Below are 26,486 nucleotides of genomic sequence, written 5' to 3'. Positions count from 1 at the left end.
CTAATCCATAGACCATTGATTCTAGAAAATTCAAGGATCTCCCCTAATAATAGTTGAAAAAACAGTTTCCAATAGAAATTATTTAGTTCAAAACAAATGTAGAACCTCTGTTCAGAAAGATGCTTCGGCTGGAATCCACATGTTGCAGCACCCCTTGGAATGTGCCACATTTCAGTGTGATTTTCACAGTTTTCCTCAGGATGTCATGAAGGAAGTGGTAATTGCTGCTAGGATCCATTATGTTTTTTATCCTTCAAGGGATCTGGTGCTCAGTCTAAATAAGAAACTAAACAGAAAAGCTTTCTGTTAAGTTATCATTAGTACTATTATAAAAATTATTCTACAGTTAACAGGGACACTAAAGATAAGCTGTGTAAGGTAAACAAGAACTGCAGCAAGAAAAATATTTCAATTACCGTACTTTTCCATGTATAAAACTAGGTTTTTTTTACTAAAAAATAATGTTTAAAATGGTGAGTAGTCTTATACACGGGGGCAATCTCCCCCCATTCTCTTAATTTTGAGTCCCCAAAAACAGGGCGTGTATTATACACAGAAAAATACGGTAATAGGCTTTCCACGGAATAGGGTATCATAAAAATCCAGGCCGAGAAATTTCCTACAAAGTGACATTGCAGAGCACAGATTGCACAGTAAAAAATTAAATGTAAAAAGGCTTATCAAACAAGTGGCTAATGTTGCAGGAAAAGTCAAACAATTCAAGAGTACTCCAGTGTGATCAGAAAGAAAACATTAAGGCTGCAATCCTAAACCCACTTACCTGGAAGTAACCTCCACTGACGTTAATAGGACCTACTTAAAAGTAGACATGGTTAGTTCTGTTAGTCATAAAATCCAGCTGTTTTGGATATTTGCAATTTGTAGTAATAACAGTTCAGCATGCAATTCTACATACTGGAAACTGCAATCAGCTAGCACCTTTAGTGGGCTATGGAAACAATTTGAGCAAACTAAAATTGAGCAAATTTGTATCTTTAATTCACCTGCTCTAAAGGTGGATTAAGGTGATTTCATGTAAATGCTGTTATTTAATACACTTCATCTTGGCACTAGCCAACCCTATGTGTTATCCCTTGATACTGGAGAGTAAAATATGATAAGATTTATCCTCCATACAGCTTGAAGCCACCACTAAATATAATTTTAAAGGGAGAAACTATTTGAAACCTTTTGCCCAGGGGTCAGCACCCTAAGGCCCATGGGCCACAAGCGGCCCATGGGGGTCATTTAACCGGCTTGCGAGCCACCCCCGAACTGAGCTTGGCAAGTCCCCACACGCTGCACTAAACCGGCACAGCCACTCGCTTCCGTGGCGCCGGAAATCACGTCTGCACAGATGCCAGAATCGTGTCTGCACAGACCCAGATGCCGGAAATCGCGGGCATGCGCGATCTGGCTCACAGAGGGATCTCCGCTGGAGTGAACCGGCCCAGGTGAGGTAAACCTTGCCGACCCCTGTTTTTGCCAAACAAAACTACAGCCTATTTTTAAAATGGAAAGAGGTATTTATGCACAGCTGCAACATTTTAATGTGTGGGAACTAGCAAGTCTGCCCATTTAAAAGAATCAAATGCTTATCACATCACTTTTCATTATCCTGAGATCAATTCCCACCACTATCACTGCAGTTTTGTGCATATGTAATTAAAGTTTTGCTTACTTTTTACAGTCTAAGGCAAAAACAAAGAGCAGCATTATCAGTCACTTGAGCCCCCAGGTAGGCCTGCAAGGAATTTGTGACTTTGAAGAATGTATTTGAAAAGTTTGTTATTCCATTAAAACCTGTTTTGTAAGTAATGACACACCCTATTTCAGAATACAGAGACACTCTTTTCCATTTTGGGGTCTGGCAAATCTCTGAGGAAGAATAATCTAATAAGGTATGAAAAGGAAGTGGGAGGAAGACACATTAGCTTGTCCAAAATCTAGAAAACTGCCGGTTTAAAGAAATTAGTGGAAGAGTATGCCATACCGATCTAGGTTTTCCTGACAAATTCAAGTCTGTAAAGATGTTTACTAAAATGTGCTTTTAGCCCACTCTTCCAGGGCAAGCTACAATAAAACAGAATGAAAAATAAAATAATCCAATAATAAATACCAAGGCATTAAGATGTATGTGAGATTCTTGGCTGTATTCAGCACAACTTCAGAACAATCCCAAACAGATTTACTCAAAAATGAGGCCTATTAAGTTCAATAAGAATTGCTTTCTACATATTGATAAGATAGCAATCTTATACGTCTATTCAAAAGTAAACCATATAGAGTTAAATAGGAACTTACTCCCAAACAAGTGGGGATAGGACCACAGCCTTGGTAGCCAAATGCAAGTGATCAGGCCAGCAGAGAAACCATTAAACGCTCTGTCACACCACACCCAACATAGAAACCAAGAAAACTGCAAGATTATAGGAACCCGTTTCTCCGCATTCACCACACAAATATAGCAGACTGTTTGAAAGATAACCAGAATTCTCCCTTTTCCCCTCTGCAGGCTTCCAGCAAGCTTTTAAATACTCTTGAAGCCGAGGAGCTTTTTGTGGTCTTAATTTACAAAAAAGGTGCCTTAGAAGTGAGCCATGATGGTATAACAGGTTGCTTCCTCTGCCTTTGATCTTATTAAAAGTAGCTGCAACTCATAAAGAAACTGATGTGAAAGGATCGCCCCTTCAGTCAGGAGATTAACAATTTTGGCAATGTGCATTGTTGCCTATCAACACCAAGATTAGAATAGCCACTATTCATTACGTTTTGTCTGAGAACTCTTGTGCATTTTCCTGAAATAAAACACTGTCAGCAGAGGAAAAAGTTAAGAGCTTAAATTACATATTGTTGGGAACCGCCCTGAGATCTATGGGGTATAGGGCGGTATACAAATGTAATGAATAATAAAATAGAATAAAAATAAAAATATACACTACAGCTAAGGGGCAGTTTCCTCTCGCCTAGGAAAGCTGAGGCCATTTTGAAAACCAGCAACGTAAAATTATTTCACAGCTCCTCCACTCACGAGGACTTCCTAGACTTCACATAGGAATGAATGCATGACTAGCTTAAAGACCGGGAAGCCTGCGCAACCACTAGGAGGGCGTAAGCTCCAGACTACAGTTCCCACAGTCCTTTGCGCCTCGCCAGACTGGAAAGTAAACAATAATTGTGGGGGGGGGGGGGACCCGCTACCTTTCAACACTTTCGAGGCTAACCAGCATAGAATGGTGTAATATTTTTTAAATGCCTATGCCAAGTTCATGAAATACAAGGTAGCTATAACCGCCGTTGTGGACTGGAGTTAGTATTTTTCCCCAGAGAACGATTAGAAACCGCCCACGGTGACGTCAGAATCAGACCGATCAGGGCAACCGAAAGGTTGGAAGGTCGCTCTGCGCAGGCGTAACGCGCGGTAGGCGGGGCTACGTGGTCCCCCTCGAACTGCCGGGGGCGGGACGGGGGAGGAGCGGGCGGCGGCGATAAGAGGAGGGGCGGCGCTCTGGCCCTCTGTGTCCCTCGCAATCTCGGTCGCTGGCGCAGCGTCTGCGCGGCTGATTGGCTGGCCGACTCGCCGCACGGAGGACCGCCGGCCTTAGGCCAAGAGCAGTCCCTCTGGTGCTTCGTCGAGGCGGTTGTCCGGCCGTGAGGCAGCAGCCGCGATGGGCTCCCGGGCTTCCACGCTGCTTCGGGACGAGGAGATTGAGGAGATCAAGAAGGAGACAGGCTGTGAGTACCGAGAGAAGCAGCTGGAGACCGGGGGCGCTGGGCTGGCCTTGCTTTCTGCGGCCGACACCCATTCACGGTCTCGTAACGCGGGGCGGGCGGGCGGGCGGACGAGCGAGCCACCTGCGGTTTTTCACCTTCCAGGGCCGAAGGTGTCCGGGCTGAGGGAAGAGGCGTCGCTACTTGTCAACCGCCATTCCCCGCCGATATACCTGGGAGCCTTTTTCGGCGGCATTGGGTGACCCTTGACTGAGGCGCCTGTGGCTTGCCCTGAGTCGGGGTCGCCCGCAGCCCGGGAAGCTGTGTGGGAAGGGAAAGGAACTTCGGCAGGTGCCGCTTATCCTGTCACAGGACTCGGGAGTGAGAAGTGGCACCTGCCGACATTCCTCCTCCTGCGCACCCCGTAAAAGTACAGGAGCCCCACATTCTGTTGCCTCTGGTTACCTTCTTCTTCTTCTTTTTTTAAATATATTTATTGAAGTTTTACAAAAACATAAATTTAAAAAAATCATATAAAAAGAAATACCTTCTTTTGCCGCGTGACGAGAAAGGTCATGTTCCCAAATACGTATCTTCTTCCTCTTCAAGTTGCCCGGCTGCCAAATTCTTCACTGTTCTGGTACAATGTATGCTGCATGAGGCGCAGCCTATAGTTACCGACCTGATAAACTTGGCACATAGGCGTCGATGCTATTCCGACCGAAGTATCTTGATACCTTGTGTGTGTGGTAGCCTGTAAGAGAAGAGAGGCGTGTGTTTTTTTTGACTTCTGACTACTGTGAGTTGCCCTCCTCTTGATGAATCGGCAACATCTGAACTTTCGAAATGGTTCCAACATCAGTTTGCTATGTGTTGTTTTAAAGTCAAATGCTCAACCTGACAATGGGTTGGATGAGCATTTTTGTCGTACTTTATCCTGCCTTAGTGATTTTAAAAATCATTATTCTGCTTAATTTGCCCCATATAATTATGGTGAGTGTAAAGCCCTTGTAGGAGCTCTTTCCATGTGAGTTGTGGCTGAGTTTGGTAGCAGAGTAGAGAAGGGAAAATAACTCTACACAGGCCCTCTTAATTACAAGTGCTACGCTTGTTCCTGAGGTAGGCATTCAGGACAAGTGCTAGCTTAAATTAAGCCTCTTTGTGTTGTGAATGCTCCAACCTGTATCAAGTGTTGCTTGCTGCATTCTAGATTTTCTTTCAAAGTGTTGAAGGTGCCCCTCCTGCATTTCTATGAATCTAAGTGCCATGCACATTGGTGGCACATTATTTGTGTATAGATGGATAATGCATTTCCTCTTGACATGCACTGGAGCATTCAAAGGACTAGTTAACATTTTTTATTTCATTTATAAATTCCTTTCCATGAGACACCCTGAAGCAATTGTGTAAGCAGTTCTGATAGTCTTTAGCACAACTTTATTTAGGGCACTTTTGATGTAAAACATATTACAGCCTTTATCTTATTACAAAGATGAACACCCACATTATATCGTTGGAATTCTCATTTTACAGCTTGTTTTCTGAGGCTCAGATAGCAACTTGCCTAAGGCCTCTTGATGGCTCCATGGCTTAGTAATGTACATCTCCCATAGCCCAACAGAATGTTATATAGTGGGCAAAAATACAACAGAAAACAAATGTGCTATTAGGTTATAGCTACAGACTAGTTACAGATGACTATTATTTTTCCTACCCCAGTTCTGTATTAGCAAATCCCGTCTACTGTTTTGACTAGTAGCAAATGACAATATATCCATCTACAGATATTTGATTCCTAGTATGTAGCATGTAGTTAGTTCGCTTGAAAAAATAGGAAACGTGAAAGTACAAAAGTTCAGTCAGGACATTCCATTTTCTAAATTGCCAACATGCAGTTCCTGGTAGTGCCAGGTGATCTGTGGATTACTGCCTTATTGCATGATAGATCTCACCTTTTTCAATTGTTTAATTGCAATGAAAGAAGCTATTAATATATTATTTCCAATAATTACTTTGTGTATGTAAGCAACTACTGTATTTACCATAGGGATATAGCATGTCTATACAGATAGGCTTACTGAGAGTAACACAGTAAGGAGGAATTCTAAAGGAAACTAAGCAAAAGCTACAGTCACTAATTATTGCTGCTTATGATACATGCTATATTACATAGTTTAATGCTCTAGTAGCTACTGATTTTTTTTATTACTGGTTCAATGGTACAAACTTGGCACTAAGAAAAACAAATTCAATTAGATTTTGTCGTCATAGTGCTATCAGTTTAATATAGGGGTCGGCAACCTTTTTCAGCCGTGAGCCAGTCCACCGTCCCTCAGACTATGTGGTGGGCCGGACTATATTTTTTTTTAGGGGGGGTGAATGAACAAATTCCTATGCCTCACAAATAACCCAGAGATGCATTTTAAATAAAAGCACACAATCTACTCACATAAAAACACGCTGATTCCTGGACTGTCCAAAGGCGATTGGGCCGCATCCGGCCCACGGACCTTAGGTTGCCTACCCCTGGGTTAATACAACTATTCTGAGTAGTGCTTTATTCTCGGGAAGCTAAATTTTATGTTATGCAATTATTTGACCCTTAATAAATAGAATTATTAGCGGGAGCATAAGGCGTATAGAAGCAGCCCAATGGTTTATGTTCAGTAGTGGTTTGGGGCTAGCAAAAAGCATCCCTGCTTTTTACATTTTCTTGTTGGATGTATGTATGTGGCTTATGGTAAAAGAAACTAGCACAACATTCTCAGATCAGCATATTTTTGAGAAAGATGTTAGCAGCAGCAACAATATTGTATGGACATCACATACACATTTACTTATATATTAGTATGAAATGCGAAGGCTTTTAAAAATGAGCCAAAATAGTAAATTTGCTGGCGAAGCAGAAACAGTACCCGAATACTGTTTATTCAGTAAATGTCTGGATCACTAAACATTTAAGAAAAGGTCAGAAGACTGGAATTGAGACATCAACTGAATAATCTGAATCAAAATTGGAAATTATGTAGCACCTTTTTAGCCAACTATAGAGGAATGAGCCATCATAGAAAATGATCTTGGCAGCTTGTCAGAGCAGCAATTTCTACAAAAGTTTGCATTCCAGATACTATTGCTGTGAAACAGTTTCTAAGGATAGCTTATGTCTATCATATGCTTATGTTCCTTGTTTTAATGAAAGGGCAGTTATGTGAGGTGCTGATTGGGAGTCATTCATCCTTAACACCTGCAGTTCCTAATGCCAGCTACAGGTGTGTGTCTTGCTATGGGACATTTTTCATGTACTTGCTAAGATACACAATGACTGCAGAGACTACATCAAAGTGTATTATGTTAATTGTGTGCTTTTCAAAGTCAGGCTTTGGCATTGGCTAAATTTGATATTTTTTGAGATTAGGCCCTTGCTGTAGTTGAGATCACACTTCATGAAGACTGTAGACGAGTTATGGTCTTGGCAAGGCTACACATAAATACATTATAAATCAGAAACTTTAATGTGCATATAAGTGTTTCTATTTTATGCTTTATTCAGTGATTCTATTTTTCATTGTAAGCAAGATTCATTACAAAAAACAACATTGTTAAAAAATTCATTGTGCACAAGCAATTGTTTGGACTACAGTCTACTTGAGCAGATACAGCATCAAATGGAAAAGTCCATGGAAGCTTATGCTACAAGTCCTTAAGGTACCACAACAGTCTTCGTTGCAAGAGACTAGCACAGCTATTGCTCTGGCAAGAGAAGTTAGAGATGGCAATCTCATTGCATATAATTTATGCAAAAATTTATGTTTTTGTTTTGGTGAAGTATACGTTTCAGTTAATAATCCCACTACTGTCTCAAGGCTTATTTAAGAAACAGATCAGGTAGCTGTTTATCATAATTGTCAAATTCATGGGGTCAATCCAGTTGGTATCTTTGTGCCCATGGATAGGTATTTGATCAGTTGAATGCCTCTGCTAATGGACGAAAGCTGGTTGCTTGCTGCAGCCCCCAGTGTCCCCAAAAATTGGCTCCAGGGTTTGGGGACCCTTTTGAAAAGGGTAGACGATTGGGGGACTGTCTGGGAAAGCCCACATTGGGAAGGCAGCCCTGTTTAGGGAAGCTTTTAATGTTTGATGTATTACAGTATTTTAATATTTTTTTTTGGAAGCCGCCCAGAGTGGCTGGGGAAGCCCAGCCAGATGGGCGGGGTATAAATAATAAATTATTATTATTATTAAAAAGTAAAGGTAAAGGGACCCCTGACCATTAGGTCCAGTTGTGACCGACTCTGGGGTTGTGGCGCTCATCTCGCTTTACTGGCCGAGGGAGCCGGCGTACAGCTTCCGGGTCATGTAGCCAACATGACTAAGCCGCTTCTGGCAAACCAGAGCAGCGCATGGAAACGCCGTTTACCTTCCCGCCACAGCGGTACCTATTTATCTACTTGCACTTTGACGTGCTTTCGAACTGCTAGGTTGGCAGGAGCAGGGACCGAGCAATGGGAGCTCACTCTGTCGTGGGGATTCGAACCACCGACCTTCTGATTGGCAAATCCTAGGCTCTGTGGTTTAACCCACAGCACCACCCGCGTCCCCATTATTATTATTCTTATTCCTTCCGCTTCCATTAACAGAGGTGTTCACTGAATCAAAAGCCTGAGTGCAAGGCCACCAGTTAGATCCCACTCATAATTAATTACACCATCAGTTTTTGTAATAAGAGTTTTTGCAAGCTCATCTCAATGTCGGAAACCCCCAACTTGCTGTCAAACACTTAATTAAATGTGGCTTACATACTGTGTGTCATAAAGCCCCATGTCCGTTAACTTATAAAGAAGAGTCTTATTGCAAATAAAGTAAAAATATGTGGCTTTGCATATAATTACAAAAAAAATGTATGACAAAACTATGAATACCATGTGTAATATTAAAATGGTTCTTTCAGCTATTTGGCAAATAGGCCACTGCACTTGGACTTTGAAATGTAAATTACATGGTGGTGATTGTTAGTCAGACAAGAACAATATCCAGATTATGTGTATCAATAATTTTTTAAAACTTTCTGCCTGGAATGTTTGCATTTCATAACACTTTTTCAGATGTTTCCTTAGTTAATATCAAGAGAAAAAGACAAACCTAGTCTTGTAACCTTAGCTGCTTAAAGTTTCAGACACACTCTTGTTTTAAAGTTATAGTTTGCTGGGGAATAATGCAAATGGACCCTGCAAATTTACTCATCAAAATTAAAAATAACTATTTCAGGGAGAACAAAAAAATTTTTTTCCTTCCAGTAGCACCTTAAAGACCAACTAAGTTAGTTCTTGGTATGAGCTTTCGTGTGCATGCACACTTCTTCAGATACACTGCTTCCAGTGTATCTGAAGAAGTGTGCATGCACACGAAAGCTCATACCAAGAACTAACTTAGTTGGTCTTTAAGGTGCTACTGGAAGGAAAAATTTTTTTTTGTTTTGACTATGGCAGACCAACACGGCTACCTATCTGTAACTATTTCAGGGAGAGCTTTGTAGCCAGGGAGATCTACCTTAGCAACTTAAAAGGCTATTGGTAGGGAGGAGAGGATGTGCCATATTTTCATTGAAACCTGGCATCTACAGTATTTTTTGCTAGGTAAAGCTAGTCACTGAAACCAGTATGATAGATCAGAAAATTTAGAATACTGTATTCGTACTCTTTTATCAGAGCCCTGGGGAACAGCTTTTGAAAGAGAGATCAAGTTGATTTGTGTTCTGTGGAATTAACAAGGTTGTTCCTTCCTCAATTTAGCATGCTTTAAAACCATTTGGAATTGCTTTAATGGAGTTTTTTGCAGTGTTGGCAGCTGAGTGGTTTAAACTTTAAACTACTTTCAGCTGGAAAGGAAACTAGATTTTATCCAGAGGCTGAGGTAGCCTAGGGCTGCAGAACTGTATGAATTTAAAGAGAGACTAGGAACAGGCTTCCCTCTTAGCCAAGTCAGTGGACTAGTTAGTACTTCAGCCTTGTAGTTGGCCTTTGCCTGGTTGCCATAGGTGACAAGGAATTGGTTGCAAACAAGTGTATGGAATCCATCCTGGTGAGCTGGTGAAGGAAGGACAGATTGTCCACTTGGTTTCTGTGCAGGTCACAGAAAAAGTGAAGCACTTTCATCTACAACCAACAAAAAAATGTGGTAGTCTGATGGGAGAGGAAAATATATCTGTTCCTCACCTGCAGGCCTACTGTATTTGTTAGCTACAGGCCACTAGACATAAGTGGGCATGCAACCTTGGAAATGTTTTGTGGACTTTCTTGCAAGGCTGTAATAAATTTACCTATGTCATACCTCTTCTTAAGACATGTCTGTTTAGTGAAATGTTTTACCAAATGCTATTTGTCTAGAAAGAGGTACTGGAACTCGCCATGAATGGCTCCCTCGTTGTCTTAGAATGGCAATGGCGCCCATCTGAGAGGTGGCAGAACTAAATTGCAGCGAGTTCCAGCTGAAAAAAAGCCCTGGTTTTACTAATAAAGGAGTGAAATGTTTTACCAATAGAGGGGTAATAGGACTTAAAATCTGAATGGAGGTCATTTTAAAATGTAAACATCCAGCAAAATCAATGTCCTGACCCCTGAAATGTAATGAAATTACTCTTACTCTGTATTGAGTAGTGTGGATTAATTAATTTTAAAATGTTCCTGTTCAATTGTAAGTTTTAATTTATTTTTGCTTCAGTTTCCCACAGTCAGATTACTCGTCTGTACAGTCGGTTTACCAGCCTAGACAAAGGAGAGAATGGCACTCTTAGGTAGGTACTCTTTAGCAAACTTCATTGTACTGACCACCTCTTTTGCTTAATGCCTTACTGTATTAACTTGCTCACTGCCTCTGCCCAGTTTCCCTTGATTTACCCCCTCTAGCTGCAGCCCTCTTCCTCCCATTCCATGCATTTCCTGACAGTCCTCTGATCCCCAGAAGGCTATTTGGGACACACATTGGGATGCAGTGGGGGAAGGAGGAACCAGAGAATTCCTGTTGTTTGAGTGTATTGGGTGCAACCCATAATCCCTGTTCAGGTTTTATGCTTCATGCAGTTACAATCATGTGAGGGACAATGGGACTGCACTTACGGCAATTACTCTCACTGTTGCATTACCTGCCAGTTCAGCCCCCTGCCCTGTATATGCTGGGAGGAAGGTCTACTACGTACATAGAATTTCCCCTTTGCAATCCCAAACCCTGGGTTCTAAATTGTGTGAGGAGCCTTTGTACAAGGGTCCCATTTTCAACCTCCCCTTCCTCCAAAATGCATGTCTGAAGCTGTGTTCTAAGGAACAAAAGAGAGGGGCCAGTAACACATAGTCGAATTTAGAACACCAAGCCTTGTCATAATTGTCATAATCATATACATCATTGGGTAATATTGGTGGAGATGAGAAATGAGCTGCATGTGTAACAATGCACATCACAGTAGAAGTATAGCATTTCCTTAAAAAACTTTTCCCTGCATTTCAGCAAAGCTTTCAAGGCAGCACCATTTAAAAGGTGCTGAGGAGCAGAATTGAGAACAGCAAAGTAGTTATTGTTGTTAAAATTTGTATACCGTCCTATACCCGTAGATCTCAGGGTGGTTCACAACATAAAATTACAAAATAAAAAACAAAATATATGATGAAAATAAGAACAGAAAATAAACCTCCACTTCCATATGGGAGAACATTTATTACTTTTCCCACCCTCCATAAATCATTTTCCAAATTTGTAAGAAACACATATCTGGCCTACACAGCATATAAAAACAAGGAGGAATCATGTGACACCATCAAGGCTTAACAGTTTTCTTGCAGTGTAAGTGTTTGTAGACAAGAGCCCACTTCATTGTGCCTTAATGATAAATCTTCTAATCTTTAAGGTGCTACAGTACTTAAACTGTTTCAGCTCCGAATACAGGGTAGATCATTTTTGTTACCTCCTGCCAAGTTGTCTTCCCTATATTTTGAGCCAAAACAGTTTAAGCAAGATAAAAGATAATTCATGTTAAGTACGGACGTGCAAAATTTCTAGTGAGTTGGTTAATTTGGGAGTGGCTGTAGGAATAAAAGTTCAAATTGCAGTGTGGCTTTGAATCCCTGACTGATTTCAGGGCAGACTGCTATTTCTCAAACTTATGGACTCTTCAGAATGGCTAAAATGCCATTCTTATAGCCTATACCATATTGATGTAGATATTAATTTGAAAACAGTGTTCTTTATAAACTGAAACCCACTAGTTCTTACATTTATATCCTGCCTTTCTGCTGTCATGGAACCAAAGGCAGTGTATATGTGGTTCTTGGGCAATTACACATCTAGGCACTGACCAGACCCATTTCTCAAGCCAGCATGCTGACAAATCCTCCCTTAAATCCAACAAAATATATGGCTCCTATAGTTGGAGTTAATTAATCTCTTGCCCTAAACAAGAGAGGATTATGAAGTGAAGAGGATTTGGAAGTAGATACAATCTTAGGAGCAACTTAGTTTGCTGTTGAAGATGGAAGTACAGAAAAGTCTAGAAACAATAAATTTTAGAATTAAAAAAACCCTCTTTGTAAATAGATTGCAATGCTGATAACAGTATTAACCGTATACTTTTATGTCAACTGAGCAAGGCAGGACAACTCATTACTTCATAAACTTGACTTTTTGTCACTTTCTCTTATGATGAAATGTTTGAATAAGTATTGATGGTACTGTAAAGTAAGATGGAAAAGTCAAACTGAAATAAAAATGAAGCAGTAGTACAAACACGAGCTAGTTCTGTGGTGCATTCTCTCTGTTCAGACATTACAGAAAGTGGAAGTGTTGCTGAAGGCATGCCCCACTCTATAAATAAGCTGCAATATATGTAAAGTATATGGTTTGGCAGAGCGACTTATTGAGTAGGAGATGTTTGGATTTCTGTGATTCAGAATAAGCACAATGAAAGCATGCAAGTAGGTTTCAAAAATACATTAATTCATGGGTAGATCCTGTTGGATAGTGCTCCTATGGCATGTGAACAGAAGAAAATATTTCCTGTAAGTTCCAGTCTAAGCCAGGTGAAGTGGGTTTTGCTTAAAAAAAAAAAAAGGGACAGCTTGCTTTTCAGTATTCATTTACTTTTATGATGTGTGTAGTGTTTTCCAGTTAGTGTTCTTACTTGGATAATGTCCCCTTCATAAGCGCAATGGCTGGTAGCAATGACAGTAATAGATTTTAAATTCAGTAGTTACAGTTGGTTAATGTTTAACCTTAAGCTAAGCCATAAAATATAGAAATTAGAAGCTGATGCATTCAGATTTCAGAAGCTGAAACTTTAAAAACAGGGAGGGTATGTTTTTAGAACACTGGAGAGTCTGACACATACATGTAACAGGAGATTTGCTGCTTTTCATATATCTGTCACACTGTTTGGACCCAAGGGGAGGTGGAGTACTTGGGGTGGGGGGCAAGTTAACTTTCCCCCCACTGCAATTTCTCCAGTTTAAATGTTTCATTGGAAATTGCTGTTTTTCCCCTTCTGGGCAAATAGCAATTTAAAGTTGAGTGCTGTTTAAATCAGGAAAATGGCACAAGGTAAAATTATTATTTAATAACAACACTTCCCCCAGCACCCCAGTCCCTATCCAAATTATTTTGCACCCCCAGTTGCCTTTAAAATATGAGAGAAGTGAAAAATCTTATTCAGATTTACTGGGTCACATCTGGTTTGGCTCAAAGTCTTGCTTGGCTCTAATTATCAACTGCAAACAGAATCACCTTACTTGATTCTTTAAAAACTAAACAAAAAACCCAGCCTCAAAGGTTGTTGCAGGCTTAAATTTTCTGAAGTACAGAGGTTCCCAATTAGCTAAATACTGTACTGCAGACACATGTTTTTTAAAAGCTAAGCCATGGACTCCCTACTTTTGAATATTTTCATATCTCTATGGTAGTTTTTGTTATGTGAATAGTGCAACGGACCCCCTGGGTGGGATACATGGCCCCCCGGGGTCTGCAAACCACTAATTGGGAGCCACTGGCATAGTGAATTTGGATATTCTGTAACTTATGTATAGGTGAAAACAATTTGTGGGATATGCTAATTCATAGTGGCTGGGGCAGAAGCAGAGATGATACTCTCTCTGCCCCATTGCTTTTTACTCTCCTCTGAGGCTGTCTGTAAACAAGACTTTACAGATTTTAGAAAGGCCTCGAGGGCCATTAGCATTGAATTTGCCCACTGGGTCACTCCTGAATGAATAGCGGTGTGAACAGTGGACTTGCTATTCCATTCTTCCCAAGGGACAATGCATCTGCTTTGGAAGAGTTATTTTCCGTAGCTAATAATTCCCTGTTGCAAATTGGAACTGGCAGCTATGGCTGCATAAAGAAAGAACAATTGCTATGTGAACTGAGAAATAGAATTTATTTTATTGAAATATAAGGTGAAAGAGCCACTTGACAGTGCCTAGATGTACATGGAAGATGATGCTTAAGAGGTTAGTATTCCATGAAATCAAGGCTGTAGCTGGAGTCATATTGATTCAAGCCTACTGTAGGATCAACACAACAGATTCTGCATATACGTATTTTATTGTCGAGGGGTTTCTCCTTTGAGTTTTATGGGCAAAAAATACTTCAGACTTCTGTCACATTCCAGAGGCCATTCATGGTGTTAACATTCTTAAAATGAGGGGATTCTAGTGATCTCTTTCTACACTGCAAGCTTTGGTACAAAGTGGTAAATATAGGAAATGTATTGCTTTTAATTCAACCCACTATTTCAGCAACCCTTGATTATAGTTTTTGAACCATGGAGTACAAAAGTGGACAGATCATAGTGAATCAAAGGGTAATTATGAAGGGCATCACATCAGGTGGGTTGACTCAAGCAAAAGAAAAAATATATATAATACTTCCAAACAATATATAGTGTCCAGGTACTATGAATATGATTGCCTAAAGAACACTATCATGACTAAATAATGAATCTAAGTAGTTTAAACTCCTATTAGATGCTGAATATATCCAGCAAGTACAAATGGATATATTTATTTTATTGTTGCATACTGTAGATACTGAAAAATCATAAGTAGGATAGAGTATCCAGTGTATATTGACTGGTAAGCAAGTCCCATAGTAGTGCATAGGATATGGTCTTAGTTGCTAGATAGATGTGGGTGATGTAAACTTGGGAGGAGACGGGTGATCTTAAATAAACCATACACCTACTTTTATATCATCATGACAGCTAAGATTAACTAAGAGCAGTGCTTTGACCATGTCATCTGTGTGCCAAATCCAAACAAAGATACATAAAGTCATTCTTGCTGACTGCTTCCCATGTCCTTGAGAGGAGATGAACCTTCACCTAGATATCTATCAGAGTAAGCCTGAGCACTTTCAGAACAGCTGTAAAAAGTTCCTCTTCTGGCTGACATTCAGCAGCCAAGGTTAAGCTGGTGTCAGATAAATTACCCAAACAAAATAAGTTAACTATTGCTTGCCCTGGTTACCTGCCTCAGGAATTAAACTGATACACATTTTGATATACATAACACAGCCCTGAGTGGCAGCCTTTTTTCAGGATGGTTATATATAGCTGTACAGGGACGTGGGTGATGCTGTGGTCTAAACCAGTGTTTCCCAATCTTGGGTCTCCAGCTGTTTTTGGACTCCAACTCCCACCATCCCTAGCAAGCAAGACCAGTGGTCAGGGATGACTGATCTAAACTACTGAGCCTCTTGGGCTTGCCAGTTGGAAGGTTGGTGGTTCGAATCCACACAGCAGTGGTGAGTAGGGCTGGGTGATAGCTGGTTTTCAACATTATGGTAATATCACCAGCTAAATATCATGATATCTTGATATATCATATGTATCTGTGGTGGCGGAGAGCCTTGCTGGGCCTCCCCACAGGGGCAGAAGGTATCACCATACCTCCTTGCAGCAGTGGAGGGTGTGCCACGCTTCCCCACAACAGCAGAGGGTCCCATCGTACCTCCCCATGACATCTGCTTCCCCACTCAAAGGTCTAAGTGGAATCTCTGCATGCATAAGCCCCACTGATTTCAACTAAAGTAGCTTCTACTTTCCTTGGAGTAAGCCCCATTGAATCCAGTAGGGCTTGCTTGTGAGTAGACACACATTTGCTTTCACTACTTACTGAAAAACACCCTCCCCATCATTCTCATACAGTACCCAATCTCCCATTTCAGCATAAGACAGCCAGCTAAATCTTCTCCCTTCCGTTCTCCCCAAAAGCCCTCATCCCACCAATCTCTCCCTTTTTATCAAAGGGAGGTAGGGAGGGCAAGCAAGCAAAAAGATAGTCTCCTTTAAATTATAAAAAAAACCACCCTTCCTTTTTAATATGGAGGAAAGCTATTTAGGGAGAACCAACAACATAAACGCCACCAGAAAAGAAAGAAAAAAACTGTTGCCCCCTTTTTTTCACTGGTTAGGGAAGGAAGAAAAGTGCTTACCAGTTATTTGTTCACTTTGCCTCTTTGATTGTCTAGCCGTGGGATGTCCCTCCAGGCTTTGCATAATTAGTTGACCTCTAAGTGGAAAGATGCAGGTGAAGCTGTTTGGGCAGGGCTTTTGGTCCTTTCTTATCTGGAGGAGGGAGCGCAAACAAAGCTGAAGACGCTTGCAAATTATCTGCAAAGTATTGTTCAGTTGCTCTGTTCCAGCTTCTGCCAACCTAGCACTTCAAAAGCACACTAGTGCAAGTAGATAAATAGGTACCACTGTGGCGCGAAGGTAAACGATGTTTCCGTGTGCATTTGCCTCCGTCACGGTGTTCCGTTGCACCAGAAATGGTTTAGTCATGTTGGCCACATGACCCTGAAAGCTGTCGGTGGACAAACACTGGATTCCTCAGCCTGAAGTGAGATGAGCGCCACACCCCATAGTTGCATTTTACTGGACTTAACTGTCCAGGAGTCCTTTACCTTCTTTTTAAAAAATTATATAGCTGTACATTAATACTACACAATTGGGATTTTTCTATTGGTGATAGGTGTTATGAACTGAAAATACAAAAGTACGCAGCACAAAACTCATTTTCTTGATCTGAGGTTTACTATTTTCATGATCAATGAGCTTAACGTACTGGATCTTTACTTTTTTAAAAAAAAACTTTAAAAAACCCCTCATAGCTGTTGTGTGATATCTGAACCATAAATTTCAATCAGCCCTATTATAAAAAATGAATGTTTAACATGGGTGTTCAGAGATCTTATTCTATTAAAGGACTGATGTAGATTTCATTGAAATTGTAGCCGTGAAGATTTCCAACGCATTCCAGAACTTGCCATCAACCCACTGGGGGACCGGATTATCAATGCCTTTTTTCCAGAAGGGTAAGTTGCACAGTGTTTTTTCTTAATAAGTTGCTTGGTGTGAAGTGCTCGTAGGATTAATTTAGGATGTGGATTCTTATATTCTATTCTTGACACCGTAAAACAATCTGCTGGACTTCAGATACAATATTGGGGACTGGAGTGTCAGTTACTAACTATTCAAAGTAAAGCTTTATTAATATTAGGTATTTGTTAGACACTTTAGTTCCGTTTATATTCTGCCACATTTATCAAATGGCACCAAAAATATCTACTTCAGTTCCCAAATCCACTTCACTAGCTGAGAAGTAAAACCTTGACTACTTTTCAGTTGATGCTCTAAGCAGGAGTCTGAAATTTTTGGCTGTTGTAATTGCCAGGATCCTTCCCCCTGCTGATTGGGTAGAGGCAAGCACCTCTGCTCAGTAACAAAGAAGTTCCACCAACCTTTCCCTCCTACATCAACAAGAGGTAGGGAGAGCACATTTCAAAGGAGCGCAGAGCTGCAAGGCTACAACATCAGCCAATTTTTCAGAAGGAAAAACATAGTTAAGTTTGGAGCAGCAAATTGCACTGAGACTTTGAATAGCAGCATATCTCCAAATGCCTGTGTGAACAGATGAGTGAGTACCTGGTGTAAGAAGCCCAATACTGTAGGGCCCATCCATGCCTCCAGGGGGAGAGAACTTCTCAGTTGAGGAGCCACAACATAGAGAATTCTATCCCACGTCAATGTACAACTGCCAACAACAGCCAGCAAAAATAGTAAGAAGCACCTCCCCTACTAATCTAAGGATCTGGGATGGTTGGTAATTGTTGAAGGCTGACTAATTTTTATAGTTTAAGTTACAGTTTTGAGATGGTAGCTCAATAACGTTCAGTTAAAAAGCAAAATAAAATAACAGCTGAGAAGAGAGACCAAAACAGTGTACATGGAACAATTATAGAAAAATAACAGCAAAATATGAAACTGCATTCTCCAAACTCTGGTAAATTTGTTTGGATATTCTTGTTTGAAGTATATTGCTTGATGGATTTGCAAAATGTAATAGATTGTGTGTATCTTCTCTGGTATAGAGAAGACCAGGTGAATTTTCGTGGATTCATGAGGACTTTGGCACACTTCCGACCCATTGAGGATAATGAGAAAAGCAAAGACCAGAATGGGCCAGAACCACTTAATAGTCGGAGCAACAAATTGTACTGTAAGACATTTTTAATTGGACATTCAGGCTAATTGTACTGCTTTGTATTCTTCTTTGTAATCCTGCAGCTTGGAATATGTCCCTCTTCTTTTAAACTTAGTTTAAATCTGGATACAACTCTTATGGAAGTAAGAGTAGAAAGTTATTTCAGCGAAAGTGGATTTTTGTCTGGCTGTGGCTGATGGGAGTTGTAGCCCAGCCATCCAACGGAATTTCCATTTTCTTTCCTCCTTCTGCACACTCCCAAAATCTACTCTGGATGGTCCCTCAATGCTCCCCCAACTGTTTTTGAGGGTGCACAGGGACAGGAGAGGAACAGGAAATTCCATTGTGTGCCTGGAAATCTGTTGGGCACAGCCTAATGTAACAAAGCCTATAACCAAGCCCAAGTACATGGTACTAAAATAATTGTATTTGTAAAACGCTGTGCAAATTGATGGTGCTACTTTAAATGAATCATCAGAATATTTTTATCTTCCATGACTCCACATTTTACTTTATAATATTCTTAGATTTACATAAGATACTCAACAAATCTTAAATTATTGGTAAAACTGTAGAAGCAGGATGACTTTCCGTGACTCCTGGTAAATATAGGACATTCTATATAAGCATTCTATAAATTACTGCGTGATAGGAAAAAGAAATCTGTTTAATGTGCTAGCATGTATCAGTAACTAGTCAAAGAAAAAGAAAAATCCAAGAATTTAAGCATAAATATTTTTAGTACAGGCACCTCCCCATTCGCACATAATCTGCATGGGTGCGACTGCTGACACACACATGCCTTTTTGGGGGGCCCAAGGGGGTGGAGCAGGCTGGAACATACTGGCAAGTGTCCCAGAGCAGAAGCCCTGCGTAAGCAAGGATTCCTCTGTATATCGTTTTTTCCCTTATCCAGAAATTCCCTACCAAAATGTGACAGTTTGTTTACTTTTTCTTTTCTTTTGTATTTTTACTCAGTATTCTGCCATTTATGGCAGTTCCTAAGCAACACGACCGATTCAACAATCTGTGGCTTTTTAATGTGTTCATCATGGGAAGGGGTTATTGTTTTTTGTTCTTTGTTCATCATAGAATTGTACAGTTGTAAGGTACTGCGAGGGTCATATAGTCCAATGCCCTGCAGTGCAGAAATCTTTTGCCCAGTGTGGGGCTCAAACCCATGACCCTGAGATGAAGGGTCTCATGCTCTATGGACTGAGCTATGTAGAAGAGGGTATTATGTTATGTGTTTTGATTTGTAAACTACCCTGTGAAGGGCAGTATATAAATAAATAACCTTGAATTTATTTCCTCTAGTTGCTTTTCGGCTATATGATCTAGATAAAGATGACAAGATTTCTCGAGAGGAACTGCTTCAGGTAGGTTTAGCTTTTGCAGCCCGTAAATTAATGCAAATTTTTTGGATGGCTTTCTTATTTAGCCTCTAAGGTAAAGTCTGGTTGAATGATAATACTAAATTATTATAATACATAGCCATTATATAACAATATAACTATAGTAGCAGCAGAGGTAAGAAAAGACTTTGCGAATCTCTCCCCTCCATTTTAAATCCCCACACTCACACAGATATTGCTCAATCTTTAATCTCCTCTCGTCTGCCTAGGCTGTGTGACCCTGTTCCATGCTGGGGACAGGATTGTGTAGCCAGTGCAGGATTAAACCCTGTTCAGTAGTGATGTCAGCTCATGGGCAAATGGGTGTGGTTTTGGAAAAACGGCTTGGCGACTCAAATTGGCACACAGGCCAAACATTCCTCACCCAATGTATGTCATGAGGTTAAACTCTGCTTGCCACTAGCTATAACAATGAAAAATATACTCTGGTTCAAAACCAGCAGCCAGCCCCAATCCTATAAAGCTGTGCTCTCGGTGGTGGGGAAAGGTATTCTGGGAACCCCAAACACTGCTACAAATGCTGAAGCCCAGAACAGCCCAGAAATAACCTGTGAAGTATCTTGTAGCACTGGAAAAAGTACTTAAAGGTTTGCACACCATGGTATGCCATAGTTACAAACTGTTAAGGCTTATCATGAAGCTCTTCTGGTTGTTCTAGAGAGAAGTAGCCCACAAGTACTGGATTTCACATAAAGCTAAGCTAGTAGTGTGGTTTGTTTGACAAACTGAGGAGCAAGGTGGGCATGATTTGAGCATTTCACACCAATGTGCTGCTCATTCAAAGAACCACCATACTTGGTTTGTGTAACAATGGGTTACTGTATTGTTTCATACTTTCTGGATGTCCCATAATCACATTATATAAATAGTTGTGTTCTGTGTTATAAGTCAAGCACTACCAGGAGTTGTTTCTTTTTGCTTTCCGGTGTACAGTGGTACCTCGCAAGACGAAATTAATTCGTTCCGCAAGTTTTTTCTTCTTGCGAGTTTTTCGTCTTGCGAAGCACGGTTTCCCATAGGAATGCATTGAAAATCAATTAATGCGTTCCTATGGAGACTGCTTGCCAGGCTGGCGGTGCGGAGAAGGGCTTTTCTCCCCACCGCAAGCCTTCAGGACAGGTACGGGAACAGAGGGGAAGGCGCGCAGCGCTTATCCTCTGTTCCCGGGGCTTGCGGTGGGAGGAGGGTTTTTCCTCCCCACCGCCAACATTCAGAACAGCATTCTGAATGTTGGTGGTGGGAAGGAAAACCCTCCTCCCACCGCAAGTCTTCAGGACAGCCATCCGAAGGCTGGCGCGGGGAGAAGGTCTCTCCGCCCCACCGCCAGCCTTTGGAGGAGCCTTCCGAAGGCTGGCGGCGCGAGGAGGTCTCTCCGCCCCACCGCCAGCCTTCGGAGCAGCCTTCCGAAGGCTGGCGGCGGGAGGAGGTCTCTCCGCCCCACCGCCAGCCTTCGGAGCAGCCTTCCGAAGGCTGCCGGTGGGGCGGAGAGACCTCCTCCCGCCGCCAGCCTTCGGAGCAGCCTTCCGAAGGCTGGCGGCGGGAGGAGGTCTCTCCGCCCCACCGCCAGCCTTCGGAGGAGCCTTCCGAATGCTGGCGGCGGGAGGAGGTCTCTCCGCCCCACCGCCAGCCTTCGGAGGAGGTCCGAGGACAGTGGGGAAGACGCGCTGCGCTTCCCCGCTGTCCTGGAGATTTCCCTATGGGCTTTCGTCTTGCGAAGGAAGCCCATAGGGAAATTCGTTTTGCGAAGCGCCTCCAGAACGGAAAACCCTTTCGTCTAGCGGGTTTTTCGTCTTGCGAGGCGTTCGTCTTGCGGGGCACCACTGTATTTCTTATCAATAAAAAATTTGGTGTGGCGTGAGCAAATTTTTACTCTAAAAGGGTGGCCCAGAGAAAAAAGCGGAGAACTTTCTGAAAATTGTTAACTTGCTGGTCTGATAATTCTTGAGATGAAAGTTGTATTTTTAAGTGGTGCACTTGATGTTATTCAATGAACCTGGACTGATCTTCTTATTTCTAGAAAGAGTTTCCCTAAACTGCCTCAATATATTTTATTTGAGGCAGTGCAGTAAATGGTGGTTTGTGCCACAAGTCAAGGTGTATAGTACCTAGCAGCCAAGGACAGCTAAGGTATTTTGGCACCTGAAGCAGGAAATGTCCCAAGCACCTCTCCTTGGGAGCAATAATATAATAATTAAAAATTGCTGCTGTTTTGTGATATTTAAAACCAGCTGCCTGATCGGGCTGGTCCTGGAACTTCACTTGGTTGACTTAAAATAATAGCTTTACTTGTTTGGTGCTGTCAGGGAATCAGGAGCAGGAGCAATGGGGAGAGAGGAATTGGAGAGCGAAGGGGAAGAATCCGAGGGCAGCGTAGGGGAGTATGACAGTGGCCCGAGAGATTCCATGAGCTTCTCCAGCGAATCAGAAGATTCCCAGAAGGGGGCGCCGATGGTCAGGGCAAGGGGGGTCCCAGGGGGGACGCACCAGAAACAAGGAGCCAGAGGGGAACCCCAAAACAGCAGTGGAGGATCGGGACCAGTTTCCCCACCAGAGCGTAGTGGGGGGGAAGAGTCACATGTGTCAGGGCCAGCGTCTCCTCCAGAGAGGGAGTCAGGGCTGACCACGCCTCCATCGGAGAGTGGAGGAACGGAAGGGGGGTCGGTTGCAGCTAGCCCCCCCGAAGGGGGAAGCAGTGACAGCAGCAGTGAAACGGTCAGGAGGAAAGCTGCTGGCTGGGCGCGTGCGCCAAGTTCAAATGTGCAGGCGCGCGGGACAGCAGGAGACCCGGATGGGGAACCAGCTCCTAAAGCCCGCCGGAGGGAGGGAGAAGGCTCAGGGGAATCAGCGTCAGAGGAGGGTGAGACCCCGGCGGGCAGGCGGACCCAGAGGAGGAAAGAGCAGCGGAAAAGGTGGAGCAAGGCTAGAATCTTAAATTGGTGTCAAGGGGGAGGAGACTCAGACGGAGCATCAGCGGTCTAACGGTTGAGACGTAGAGCTGCGCGCTGCGGCTTTGGAAGTGGAACTGAACTTCAATAAAGACTTTTGTACTTAACAACGAAGCAGCGTTGGTCCTTTGTGAGCTGGGACCTAGGGTAGCTCTGACAGGTGCCTTCTTAGCACTTACAGCATATTCTTTGTTAAACACTAACATTACATTGTTTTGGGGTTTCTGTATACTGCAGGTTTTGCGGATGATGGTTGGCGTAAACATCTCGGATGAACAGTTGGGCAGCATTGCTGACAGAACAATCCAGGAGGCTGATCAAGATGGTGACAGTGCAATCTCCTTTGCAGAGTTTGTTAAGGTCAGGAAACAATGTTTATTATGGCAAACCTAATTAAGTGCTAGGATTTCCGAATCAGATGTGCAATCAAATGAATAGCAGGCTTATGTGCATAATTTCTTCAGTTATTTTGCTATTTCTCGTATCTGAACATAAATTGGCAGAGGTGTGCTCTTCAGCTTCATAACAATTGCAATTTATCTTACTTGCTTAAATGATTCTTGTTAGACATGTTAGTTTTTCTAAATATTTTGTGTGTGTGACAGTTTTGCATGCTGTTCCAAGGCATGGTCTGTGGGTACATGATACAGGAGCCTTTTTTGAAATTAAGCTAGATTTAGTTTGGTCAGTGCTTTGATAGACTGCCCAGGGATCATCTTGAATTCCATAAATGCAATTAAATAAACTCCAAGTGCAAGTGTTGCTAAGTACAGCTTTCATTTTCCATAAAATATATTACTGATGACCTCTAGGTCAAGATCTACAAAAAATGGTTCTGCAGCACAAGAGGACATGCAGTGGGAAAGCTGACTAGAATGGCTTCCTAAGACAAGACTAAAGTCTAAATGTCGAGATAGAATTCGATTCCTGTGACAAATGGTTAACAATTCTACTTTTTTGCAGGTTTTGGAGAAGGTGGATGTAGAGCAAAAAATGAGCATTCGATTTCTTCACTGATGGATCAAGGCCCATTCCTTGTTGTCCTGATATTTAAGGAATATAGTTTGTTTTACCCTCTCCTGAGCATTCCTGCTGGTGCGTGTGAGGTACATCTCCAAACCCCCCTCAGTTTGTTCCATCGATGTGAACATTCCTTCTGCATCAGAACAAAGGAACGTGGCTGCAGTGCAGCTTGGAATGGAACCTTGAAATGGCCTTTTCCTCACACTTCTCTTTGCTTTGCTTTCTGGTTATAAATTATTTCTTCCCATGTTGCTATAATCTTCTACCGTTTTATGAACTATGACAACAAAAATCTGACTTGGTAGTATTTGTATTCTCTATTCGGTTTGTCTGGTTAACAAACTGTTTTCTTCTGTCCTTGGTTTTGTTTAAATATAGATGTTTGCCACTCTTAACTTCACAAAGTAATGCAAGGCCAATGCTTTTGTTTTCGGAATTAAGGCTTCGGAGCTTCGTCTTGCAAGTGTGTTAAATGTTATGAATTTGTCCACAGATGTGGGATGCCTGCCAAGAGAGTAACTTGCAGTTCTGAAAACATAGTAATTGGGTACTTGAATGAAACTATTTCATGGCAAGCTGTTTCTTAACTGGAAAAAGTTGATTGCCTCTCTGCTGCCCACCCCCTGCCACCAGCTTTGTTTATGTAGACTATTTTGATTTGCATTATACTTAAATTACTCAAATTTCTTTCTTGTGCTTTTATTGTTTTTCAGTGAATGTTTGCAATACATATTTTTTGTTGCACAGCTTATAGTGGAAGGCTTTTCATACCAATTATGCCAACTGGACCTTTCGTCTCCAACATGCATGTCAAAGTCCAGATTTGAGTAGTACTGTGTCCCTACAAATTATGTGGGAACACTAACAGTTTTAGGAAAATTCTTAGCACATGTGTACCTTTATTACTTCAGATTATATTTTGAAAGTTTTATTTTAACCATACACAAGGATCAAGTAACATTGTGAATTTTGATGTAAGCAGCACAATACAGAACTGAGGGCTCAAAAGCAATGAATATGATGATCTTTTCAGGCTGGATTGTCTTTGCTTGTTAGTAAACAATTCTGTTGCACTGATTTATCAATGAACTTTGACAACCATTTTTAACTGTGCAGTGTTGGCTTCCAAGATGCAGAAAAATACTTCGGTAAAAATCAGTGTTCAAATGCTCCTGACCCCTGCTATATGTCAGCATTTCTATAAGTATTGAGTGCAAGTTAATCTAGTTTACTTAAATGGGACACAATTCAATGATCCTTAAGAATTGCACACTATCTTACATTTTAAAAAAAACTGCAGAAGAAAATCTATTCCTTCTTCAGACAAATTATAAAGATGGGAACAAGATTAAAGGGTGATTGCTTACAAACACTTTAGAATTTTTGATCACAATGTAAACATAGGAATTTTATAAAGAGAATGAAAATGAAAGTAACACCAAGTTGTTAAATTTATTGTTTGAAATGTGCTTATTTGAAAATAAGCAATCTTCCTTTGGCTATAGCGGTAATCCACAGGTGTGCCTTGTCAGATCTATTATATTCATCAACTATCCATGAATAAAATCCTTCAACATACTGTGTTCTGTTAATGAATGGAGGTTTTAAATAACACAAGGTGCCTGTAGAATGCTACAGCTGAAAGACTTTATTTTCTCATATACTAATCTAGTTTTTAAGAGATTGGGTGACATCCAGTGCCGTCAACCCACTTGCACAACATACACCTGCTAGCACAACAGGACTTGTCTTTTTCGTCCCTGCTCAAAAGAAAGGAAAACAAAACAAAAAACCTGCTCTGCAGGCTCCTGCAACCTTCAAAAGATTTCGGAGAGCAAAGAGAAACCCAGCTGCATAAGCAGATGTTTGCTCATGCAACTTTGGATTTCACCTCTTGTTTTCATTACTCAGGTTTTAAATGGCTTTGAATTTTCAACCTGCAGGCATTTAGAATGTTTTACAAGCAATATATATCAACTGGAATTTCCTGCTTTGTCTTAGGCCAGGAGAGTGTGGTCCTATTGCCCTTATATCTGTGGCTTAGCTATTTATCAGTTTAATGGTGGGAATAAATAGGAGTTTCCTGCCTTTTACTCAGAATATGTTAAGATAGAACAGATTTTAAAACTTCAAATAAAATTAGAAATAACAGGGGGAATGGAGATGAAATACATGCCAGGTAATGTGTATTCTACAAGGAGAAGGGGACGACAGAGGACGAGATGGTTGGATAGTGTCTTCGATGCTACAAACATGAGTCTGACCAAACTGCGGGAGGCAGTGGAAGACAGGAGTGCTTGGCGTGCTCTGGTCCATGGGGTCACGAAGAGTCGGACACAACTAAACGACTAAACAACAACAACAATGTGTATTAACTCTTGTTGTTAGTCCAGCTGTGCATTTTAACTCATATAAACTTCTCAACTTGATGGGTTCTGCTTAGGTTTCAGTAGCTGTACAATTCACTGTAGAGTGTAGAAACCTGAAGACTCATTTAACATGTTCCTAACTAAAGGGACTAAAGGTTGATTCTCATGTTACGGTGGATGCAAATTCCCATTTGTCTACAAAAAAGAATACATTAAAGCACTGTAAAAAGTCTAATATCAATATGGAGTTACTGCAACTATTCATTTCCTGGCATGTCTTGTCAGAAAAACAACACTCAAGCCATTGTTATATATGTTAGTATTAATCTATATATTAAAAATACATAATTGTAAATGTGAAGCTTCCCTAATATTAATTTCAGTTTGCCTTGATCCCACCTAAAAGACAGAGTAAGTTAATTGAAATGATGGATCCAACTCAAGATTATGATGAACGTTGGTTATCACCCATACACAAAATATGAATGCATAACATGACATACC

At 41.3% G+C, this 26,486-nt stretch overlaps 2 protein-coding genes and 1 long non-coding RNA gene across 10 annotated transcripts in view; 2 read left to right on the top strand and 1 right to left on the bottom strand.

Annotated features, from left to right (window-relative positions):
* Nucleotides 1–11,358, bottom strand: part of EXD1 (exonuclease 3'-5' domain containing 1) — a 29,979-nt gene extending 18,621 nt beyond the window's left edge. Inside the window, exons 1-4 of one of the 8 annotated variants that reach the window (XM_083615051.1) lie at nt 9,223–11,358; nt 4,259–8,967; nt 3,870–4,176; nt 106–286 (exon numbers count right to left, since the gene is read on the bottom strand). In XM_083615051.1, coding sequence (XP_083471177.1) covers nt 106–238 — 133 coding nt within the window. In that variant the 5' untranslated portion in view covers nt 239–286; nt 3,870–4,176; nt 4,259–8,967; nt 9,223–11,358. Of the gene's footprint in view, nt 1–105; nt 287–2,119; nt 2,139–2,304; nt 2,657–2,937; nt 3,339–3,869; nt 4,177–4,258; nt 8,968–9,222 lie in introns of those variants that run through there. The other 7 variants (XM_083615052.1, XM_083615053.1, XM_083615050.1 and 4 more) reach the window with 7 other exon arrangements.
* LOC310766305 overlaps nt 1–26,486 on the top strand; it is an 818,379-nt gene that overhangs the window by 30,337 nt on the left and 761,556 nt on the right. The gene's annotated exons all lie outside the window — the stretch shown is intronic.
* Nucleotides 3,580–25,192, top strand: CHP1 (calcineurin like EF-hand protein 1). The gene is made up of 7 exons (XM_083621076.1): nt 3,580–3,735; nt 10,429–10,501; nt 16,981–17,061; nt 18,118–18,245; nt 19,548–19,609; nt 22,828–22,950; nt 23,554–25,192. The coding sequence occupies exons 1-7, from the start codon at nt 3,669–3,671 to the stop codon at nt 23,605–23,607; spliced, it is 588 nt and encodes a 195-aa protein (XP_083477202.1). The 5' UTR covers nt 3,580–3,668; the 3' UTR covers nt 23,608–25,192.

This window comes from Podarcis filfolensis (assembly GCF_964270895.1).
Source record: "Podarcis filfolensis genome assembly, chromosome: 1".
Taxonomy (NCBI): domain Eukaryota; kingdom Metazoa; phylum Chordata; class Lepidosauria; order Squamata; family Lacertidae; genus Podarcis; species Podarcis filfolensis.
Note: the sequence above shows the minus strand (reverse complement) of the source record. Positions and strands in the feature narration are given on the sequence as shown.